The sequence below is a fragment of the Coregonus clupeaformis genome, chromosome 8 (assembly GCF_020615455.1).
Source record: "Coregonus clupeaformis isolate EN_2021a chromosome 8, ASM2061545v1, whole genome shotgun sequence".
Classification (NCBI taxonomy): Eukaryota; Metazoa; Chordata; class Actinopteri; order Salmoniformes; family Salmonidae; genus Coregonus; species Coregonus clupeaformis.
In genome coordinates this window covers 16,667,297-16,676,791 of record NC_059199.1, presented here as the reverse complement: position 1 = coordinate 16,676,791, position 9,495 = coordinate 16,667,297, and the positions used below count along the sequence as shown (strand labels likewise).

At 41.7% G+C, this 9,495-nt stretch overlaps 1 protein-coding gene across 1 annotated transcript; it reads right to left on the bottom strand.

The window, feature by feature from the left end:
• Nucleotides 1-147: 147 nt before the first annotated feature.
• LOC121571729 (SLAM family member 8-like) lies at nt 148-7,857 on the bottom strand. The gene is made up of 7 exons (XM_045222333.1): nt 7,591-7,857; nt 3,756-4,061; nt 3,286-3,555; nt 2,411-2,518; nt 2,123-2,181; nt 492-569; nt 148-377 (listed from the first exon to the last, which is right to left on the bottom strand). Exons 1-7 carry the CDS (start codon nt 7,661-7,663, stop codon nt 303-305), a joined length of 969 nt encoding a protein of 322 aa, XP_045078268.1. The 5' UTR covers nt 7,664-7,857; the 3' UTR covers nt 148-302.
• Nucleotides 7,858-9,495: the final 1,638 nt, after the last annotated feature.

Below are 9,495 nucleotides of genomic sequence, written 5' to 3'. Positions count from 1 at the left end.
GTGAAAAACTGAGTTTAAATGTATTTGGCTAATTTGTATGTAAACTTCCGACTTCAATTGTATATATATATATATATATATATATATATATATATATATATATATATATATATATATATATACACAGTATATATGAGGATCAACAAAGGGAGAAGATTACAATCATGAAAAAAGTAAGCAATGATGAAATTAAACAGTAACATCTAGGCCTATCTACAGAATTTACACGTGTAAGGTGCAGAGGATGCAGAGGGTTCTATATACAGTAAATGGAAGACCCCTATGACCACATACTGTTCAGCTCACAGTACTTCCTGGAGAGGAGAAGGGGGGGCTTCTGGGCGTCCAAACCTGATCTTGTCATACAGAGTCTGCGGCTAAATGTGACAGACAATCAAGAAGAAACTGTTTCAGCATCAAGAAAGGAATAGACAATTCTAAAATTCCATTCAATCACAGACATTTTAAGATTATGACCTTTTATATCTTACCTTGTTCAATCTTGGTAAAACCAGATCATTGACAGTCTCATAGAATGACATTGGGTTTACCTGACTGTTTGATCTTGTCTGGAATAAAAATACAGTCCATTACAATACAGTACATACAGCTTCCACATATTCAGATACAGTGAGGGAAAAAAGTATTTGATCCCTTGCTGATTTTGTACTTTTGCCCACTGACAAAGACATGATCAGTCTATAATTTTAATGGTAGGTTTATTTGAACAGTGAGAGACAGAATAACAACAAAAAAATCCAGAAAAACGCATGTCAAAAATGTTATAAATTGATTTGCATTTTAATGAGGGAAATAAGTATTTGACCCCTCTGCAAAACATGACTTAGTACTTGGTGGCAAAACCCTTGTTGGCAATCACAGAGGTCAGACGTTTCTTGTAGTTGGCCACCAGGTTTGCACACATCTCAGGAGGGATTTTGTTCCACTCCTCTTTGCAGATCTTCTCCAAGTCATTAAGGTTTCAAGGCTGACGTTTGGCAACTCGAACCATCAGCTCTCTCCACAGATTTTCTATGGGATTAAAGTCTGGAGACTGGCTAGGCCACTCCAGGACCTTAATGTACTTCTTCTTGAGCCACTCCTTTGTTGCCTTGGCCGTGTCCCCTTAGCAGAAAAACACCCCCAAAGCATAATGTTTCCACCTCCATGTTTGACGGTGGGTTTGGTGTTCTTGGGGTCATAGGCAGCATTCCTCCTCCTCCAAACACAGCGAGTTGAGTTGATGCCAAAGAGCTCGATTTTGGTCTCATCTGACCATAACACTTTCACCCAGTTCTCCTCTGAATCATTCAGATGTTCACTGGCAAACTTCAGACGGGTCTGTATATGTGCTTTCTTGAGCAGGGGGACCTTGCATGCGCTGCAGGATTTCAGCCCTTCACGGCGTAGTGTGTTACCAATTGTTTTCTTGGTGACTATGGTCCCAGCTGCCTTGAGATCATTGATAAGATCCTCCCGTGTAGTTCTGGGCTAATTCCTCACCGTTCTCATGATCATTGCAACTCCACGAGGTGAGATCTTGCATGCAGCCCCAGGCCGAGGGAGATTAACAGTTATTTTGTGTTTCTTCCATTTGCGAATAATCGCACCAACTGTTGTCATCTTCTCACCAAGCTGCTTGGCGATGGTCTGGTAGCCCATTCCAGCCTTGTGTAGGTCTACAATATTGTCCCTGACATCCTTGGAGAGCTCTTTGGTCTTGGCCATGGTGGAGAGTTTGGAATCTGATTGATTGATTGCTTCTGTGGACAGGTGTCTTTTATACAGGTAACAAGCTGAGATTAGGAGCACTCCCTTTAAGAGTGTGCTCCTAATATCAGCTCGTTACCTGTATAAAAGACACCTGGGAGCCAGAAATCTTTCTGATTGAGAGGGGGTCAAATACTTATTTCCCTCATTAAAATGCAAATCAATTTATAACATTCTTGACATGCGTTTTTCTGGATTTTTTTGTTGTTATTCTGTCTCTCACTGTTCAAATAAACCTACCATTAAAATTATAGACTGATCATTTCTTTGTCAGTGGTCAAACGTACAACATCAGCAGGGGATCAAATACTTTTTTCCCTCACTGTACATAATAACGGCAATGCATACTTACATCTTTAATTATTGTGTTGTCCATAACATCAGCATATATTGTGTTGTCAGGTAGATCTGCTGTGTTTGATAAGAACAAAATATCAACCAATCAGATACATTTTAAACAGGATATCAACAAACATACCCAGGAATTAATAAACAACACTGATGAGGGGTCTCACACTTTTTTCAATTTCTAGCAAATCCCCAAATGGAAGAAAAAATAAATCATATCAGCTGAACAATATTTCTAGAACCACCTGAAATGTAACTTTAAGTATAGTTAAGGGCCCTAAGCTGTACATACCTGTGTCACGGCGGCCCCTGCAGTAGCACACTGCCACAGCTACAGTGAGGATCAGCACCACAGCGCCTCCTACTGATACTCCGATGTAGATGGTATACCATGCCAGTCCTGTCACATATTGTACAACACACATGATTAGACTATACAATACGATGAAGATTACAGGGCTCTATATCTTATACAGGTAACTGCCAAAATAAACGAAACCCTTGAGTAAATGAAAATTGAAACCAGGTGCTTCCACACAGGTGTGGTTCCTGAGTTAATTAAGCAATTAACATCCCGTCATGCTTAGGGTCATGTATAAAAATGCCCAGTTGCCCATTCTTTTCGCTACCATGGCTACAAGAAGACATCTCAGGGACTTTTCAAGAGGGGTCTCAAAGGAGCATAGGGGGTTTAAAGGGTGTGTGTCTGTGTGTCAATCAGTCAACAGATCTCAACCCAATTGAATACTTATGGGAGATTCGGGTCTGGAGTGGCGCCTGAGACAGCGTTTTTCACCTACCATCAACAAAACACTAGATTATGTAATTTCTCATTGAAGAATGGTGTTCCATCCCTCCAACAGAGTTCCAGACAATTGTACAATCCAAGCCAAGGAACGCCTTATTAATACACTTTATGTTTGTGTTTCTTTTATTTCGGCACTTACCTGTACACACTACTGTACTCCCCCTCCCACACACACACACACACAGTTTAGAGCATGGGGCCATTAACCGAAAGGTTGTTGATTTGAATACCCGAGCCGGATAACAGTGTCTGCTAAATGATGTAAATGTAATCATAAGTATTACATATTATATTTGACAACATAAGTGTATAAGCACCCTGAAAAGTGTTTGGAAGGGATTATTATGATATCTACGGACCTGGGTTGGTTGTGTCATTACTACACTTTACTGTCGCTAAGGCAATTTTCCAACTGATTATGTTGGAGGCGTTGCACGTTACACTAATGTCTCCCTCTGCTGGTGAGAGAGAGAAGTGAATCTGCTGGACGTCCATGTACATCTCATTGTCTCTCTTCCAGATGTAGGTGAGGTTGGAGTAACTGGATGCGTTGCACACCAGCCACACTGAACAGGAGTGGTTGGCCAATAGCTTGATGTCTGTCTGGATCACCACCTTGGATATAGGCTCTGAGAGAGAGAGCGAGAGAGAGAGAGAGAGAGAGAGAGAGAGAGAGAGAGAGAGAGAGAGAGAGAGAGAGAGAGAGAGAGAGAGAGAGAGAGAGAGAGAGAGAGAGATGTAATCAGTCGTCAACAAGATGTTACCAGAGTGTAAGACAAAGGATGGAAGATGTCATTAACACTATAGTCATTGAAAAGTAGCTGCCTACCGTGAACCTGCAGAGTCACAGCCTTAGTGGGAAGTTGCTTGTCTGTTTCAGCAATAACTACATATTCCCCTGAGTCTTGCAGAGTCAGTTTCCTAATTGTTAAACTGAAGTCATTGGCATTCATTTCTAGTCTCCCCTTGAACTGGGATCCATGGAAATATAAAACTTCTGAGTTGAATTCTGCAATATCCTTTTCGCTATACCTCCATTTAACTAGGGTGACATTTTGCCCCTCTAAGCCTGCAGGCATCGTCACAGAGTCCCCTACTGTCTTGTGGAATGACAGGTATGAAGAAACACCCACACCTGAAACACAAAAATTGACATTGGCATTCTGACATCAATCAATGGTTACACTTACTGCTGTGTAATTATTCATGTATGTATGGTGTAGCAAGTATTGTAATTACTCATTTTTACACTGTAATACTTGTTACAGTGTGCCTACATGAATAATTACACAATAATACACTGCAATGCAAAGAGAATGGCGCCAGAGAAGATGGCTGCCGTTTTACAGCCCTCTAACCAATTGTACTATAATGTGTGTTTTTCCGCGTTATTTGTAATTTATTTTGTACATGATGTTTCTGCCATCGTCTCGTATAACCAAAAAGAGCTTCTGGATATCAGGACAGCGATTACTCACCTCGTATTGGACGAAGATTTTTTCTTCAATGAGGCGGCCGCGAAGGATATCCTATAGACACCCGACAAGGCCCAAATCCCCGTCATTCGCATGAGAAAGAGACGGAGATATCGTGGACGTAGGTCGGGGTGCCTTGTAAGGATCCGACGGCGAGCGAGTAAACTGCCTCTCCCATCAATCCTATTAGCCAATCTTCAATCATTTGAGAATAAATTGGATGACCTAAGATTACGGTTATCCTACCAATGGGACATTAAAAACTGTAATATCTTATGTTTCACCGAGTCGTGGCTGAACGACGACACGGACAATATACAGCTAGCGGGCTATACGCTACATCGGCAGGATAGAACGGCTGACTCCGGTAAGACAAGGGGTGGCGGTCTGTGTATATTTGTAAACACCAGCTGGTGCACAAAATCAAATACTAAGGAAGTCTCAAGGTTTTGCTCGCCTGAGGTAGAGTATCTTATGATAAGCTATAGACCACAATATTTACCAAGAGAGTTTTCATCTATATTTTTCATAGCTGTCTATTTACCACCACAAACCAATGCTGGCATTAAGATTGCACTGAATGAGCTGTATAAGGCCATAAGTGAACAGGAAAACGCTCATCCAGAGGCAGCGCTCCTAGTGGCCGGGGACTTTAATGCAGGGAAACTTAAATCCGTTCTACCTAATTTCTACCAGCATGTTAAATGTGCAACCAGGGGAAAAAAAACTCTAGACTACCTTTACTCCACACACAGAGACGCATACAAAGCTCTCCCTCGCCCTCCATTTGGAAAATCTGAACATAACTCTATCCTCCTGATTCCTGCTTATGAGCAAAAACTAAAGCAGGAAGCACCAGTGACTCGGTTAATAAAAAAGTGGTCAGATGACGCAGATGCTAAGCTACAGGACTGTTTTGCTAGCACAGACTGGAACATGTTCCGGGATTCTTCAGATAGCATTGAGGAGTACACCACATCAGTCACTGGCTTCATCAATAAGTGCATCGATGATGTCGTCCCCACAGTGACCGTACGTACATACCCCAACCAGAAGCCATGGATTACAGGAAACATCCGCACTGAGCTAAAGGGTAGAGCTGCCGCTCTCAAGGAGCGGGACTCTAACCCGGACGCTTATAAGAAATCCCACTATGCCCTCCGACGAACCATCAAACAGGCAAAGAGTCAATACAGGACTAAGATTGAATCGTACTACACCGGCTCTGACGCTCGTCGGATGTGGCAGGGCTTGAAAACTATTACAGACTACAAAGGGAAGCACAGCCGCGAGCTGCCCAGTGACACAAGACTTCCAGACGAGCTAAACCACTTCTATGCTCGCTTCGAGGCAAGCAACACTGAAGCATGCATGAGAGCACCAGCTGTTCCGGATGACTATGTGATCACTACAGGAAAAATAAGAGGACTGAGCACGCCCCCATTCTCATCGACGGGGCTGTAGTGGAACAGGTTGAGAGCTTCAAGTTCCTTGGTGTCCACATCACCAACGAACTATCATGGTCCAAACACAACAAGACAGTCGTGAAGAGGGCACGACAAAGCCTATTCCCCCTCAGGAGACTGAAAAGATTTGGCATGGGTCCTCAGATCCTCAAATAATTATACAGCTGCACCATCGAGAGCATCCTGACTGGTTGCATCACCGCCTGGTATGGCAACTGCTTGGCCTCCGACCGCAAGGCACTACAGAGGGTAGTGCGTACGGCCCAGTACATCACTGGGGCCAAGCTTCCTGCCATCCAAGACCTCTATACCAGGCGGTGTCAGAGGAAGGCCCTCAAAATTGTCAAAGACTCCAGCCACCCTAGTCATAGACTGTTCTCTCTGCTAACGCACGGCAAGCGGTACCGGAGTGCCAAGTCTAGGTCCAAAAGACTTCTCAACAGCTTCTACCCCCAAGCCATAAGACTCCTGAACAGCTAATTATGGCTACCCGGACTATTTGCACTGCCCCCCCACCCCATCTTTTTACGCGGCTGCTACTCTGTTAATTATTTATGCATAGTCACTTTAACTCTACCCACATGTACATATTACTTCAACTACCTCAACTAGCCGGTGCCCCCGCACATTGACTCTGCACCGGTACCCCCCTGTATATATAGCCTCCCTACTGTTATTTTATTTTTCTCAACACTTTTTCGTTGTTGTTTTATTTTACTTTTTTATTAAAAATAAATGCACTGTTGGTTAAGGGCTGTAAGTAAGCATTTCACTGTAATGTCTGCACCTGTTGTATTTGGCGCATGTGGCCAATAAAATTTGATTTGATTTGTTATCCAATCAATTCATAGATAATAATGGATTGGATTTATATAGCACTTTTCCAGGTTTCATTTATACTGTAAATGGCACTTTACATATTTGAACTTTATATCTTTACGTATCTGTGTGTGCGTTTTATTTCACTTCATTAAAGTCCACTCCTCCCCCACATTCAGCAGAACAGTATGAGATGACAAGAAAAGAGAAGTGGGGGTGGATCTGATAACCCCTCCTCAGCTCACAAGTACAAATCACACTGTGGTTACTGTGTAATTACTCACCACCAATGCATCATATACTGCATGGGCGACATTATAAATACATTATAAATACATTATAAATACATTATAAATACATGTCAGTCTGAAACAAGGTATGATAAACCTTTACACAAAGACAGCTCTGTCATGAATTAAGACAAAATAAAGTTACAGCTCAATGAAGTGTGGTATTTAGGGCATAACTGCAGTTATCCTAGTCCTACGGTGTATCTTATTATGTAATAGAAACAATAATTCGATACAGTCTCATATGGCCTTAAATTCTATGAATGACGTGCATCTAGCACAGGGTCGTAAGATCTTTTGTGTTCCAGAAACACTGCAACAGCTGCTGACTCAACCACACCATTTACACTCATTCAAAACTGCAGAATCACTTCATCATGACATTTTGCTAAATATAGGTATTATGTAGGTGTTATCACACAGTAAAGCAAAATATTTGAAATATCCAATCAATCACTGATGACTAGGCATTCTACAGTCAACACACACCATGCAAAGAACAACAAGGAAGTTAGAGAAAGCTTATTGTTTTACTAACTTTATAATGCAAGAAAGCACATGCAATAGATACAAAGCATGAACAGGAGAAATATTATTATTTTTACAAATCCTACCATAGTGGAGGTTGGAGAGTAGGAGAAGGAGTATTCCCTGTTTGGAGAAGCAGGAGAAGGGACCACCAGACATCTCTTTAAGGCGTTGTATGACTGTTTCCTCTGGCTGTATGTCCTTATCTATCACTGTCACTGCTAGCTAGCAGTTGACTAATCAAAACACACAGAGAAGAAAGAGTAGAGAAAGAGCAGATACTTCCTTTTGATGAGAGCTGCTGTTCTGTAAAATTATTCCTGTATGTTAGTTGAAAAGGAAGACACATTCTATAGTTGCTCTCTGAAAAAAAGACTTCGCTCAGCTTGAGAGTTAGACAATGAGGTGTGGGTGTGTTTGGGGACTGGCACTGTGTTGATCAGTCTGGTGGTGGTGGTTTTGGAGCCTTTGTTTCCTAGCTGCTGGTGGTTGTGTGGTTAATGGTCATGGTGTTTCACAGATACCGGTAGCGTTGCTACTTTATGAGCAGACCACTCAAAGTTGCAGAGAAAGATAGAGGGAGAGAGAGAGAGAGACATAGACAGAGAGAGAAAGAGAGAAAGTGATAGAGAGATAGAGAGAGAGACAGAGCGTGAGAAAGATAGGAAGAGAAAGAGAGTGGGGGTGTTAGAGAGAGCGAGAGAGAGAGAGAAAATATCATAACAGTGTGTGTGCATTTTCATCTAGGCTTCAAATGCCTGGAGAAGTGTTTGCATGACTTCTTTTGCATGCTCATAGGTTAGTGTGGCTGAGGGACATCAAACACCTGCCAACTCTATCGGAAGGTAGTGGGTCTCAGGTTACTGACACAGGCCCGTCTTCTACTTGGAATTCAACACAGTAATGGAAATATTCAATATAGTTTCCATGTAAATCCCACACCCTGGCTCATGAGTCTGACCTTTGCTTACTTGGAAGACCGCTTTGCCATCGTAGATGTGCATGTCAACATTTCAATATTAAGAGGAAGTGATACACAGTACCAGTACTGACCAGCTCCTCAGAACTCTTGCAGAGAGTATATGACATCATAAAACTGAGAAGAACTGTTCTTTCAGGCACACCCTTCCTCAACAAGTCATTCTGAAAATCTCAATGGGTCTTCAGCTGATGGGGTATGACATTTGAACTTTGCTCATGAGGCATTTATGTTATATTCTTCAAGATTCAACGGGTATATATAATTAAGTCCAACAATGGATGTAGCAATAGCAGATTGCCCCTTTAATTCACACATTGTGAAGCCTAACACTTTGAACACACCAACTGCATCATTGCGCATAATAGTATGCAGCATCATCTAGATATGTGTGCAACAAAAGTTCAACATTCATTTTCTGCTACCATTGCTGTCAACCCGTTTACGCATACAGTTTGACACATACGTTCGATAAATCCAACGTATGCACCACACAGAACGCACTGCGACTGCCTCTGCAACGCAATGCTGCAAGGCAAACGCAGCGTTCCATTGGAAATGAATGTACTTCTGGTGTACCAAACCGCAATGATGCAGTCGGTGTGTTCAAAGCCTAAGATCTATACTAGGCTGAAAGGAAGTTTGACCAAAGAAGGTTATATTGAAAAGTTGACGATGATGAGAATATCCATTTACTGTAAGAAAGCACTCATTCCATCTGGTGGATAAAAATAGTTCATTAAAAAAGCTCAATACAAAGATATTGTAAAAGTACAGGCCATTAGAAGAAAAATATATACTTACACTATTTTGGAAATTCATATTCAAATATGTTATTCTATCATCTGAATGACAGACATAATAAATCAAAGATAATACATTTTAATACATTTACAACTGTTATGACGAGTTTCTCTGGTATCTCGTACTTCAGGATGTAAGACAATATTTAAACACTTAGATGGAGAGTTGATTCATAGTTATTTAACATGACAAGCGGTACGGGTGTAGC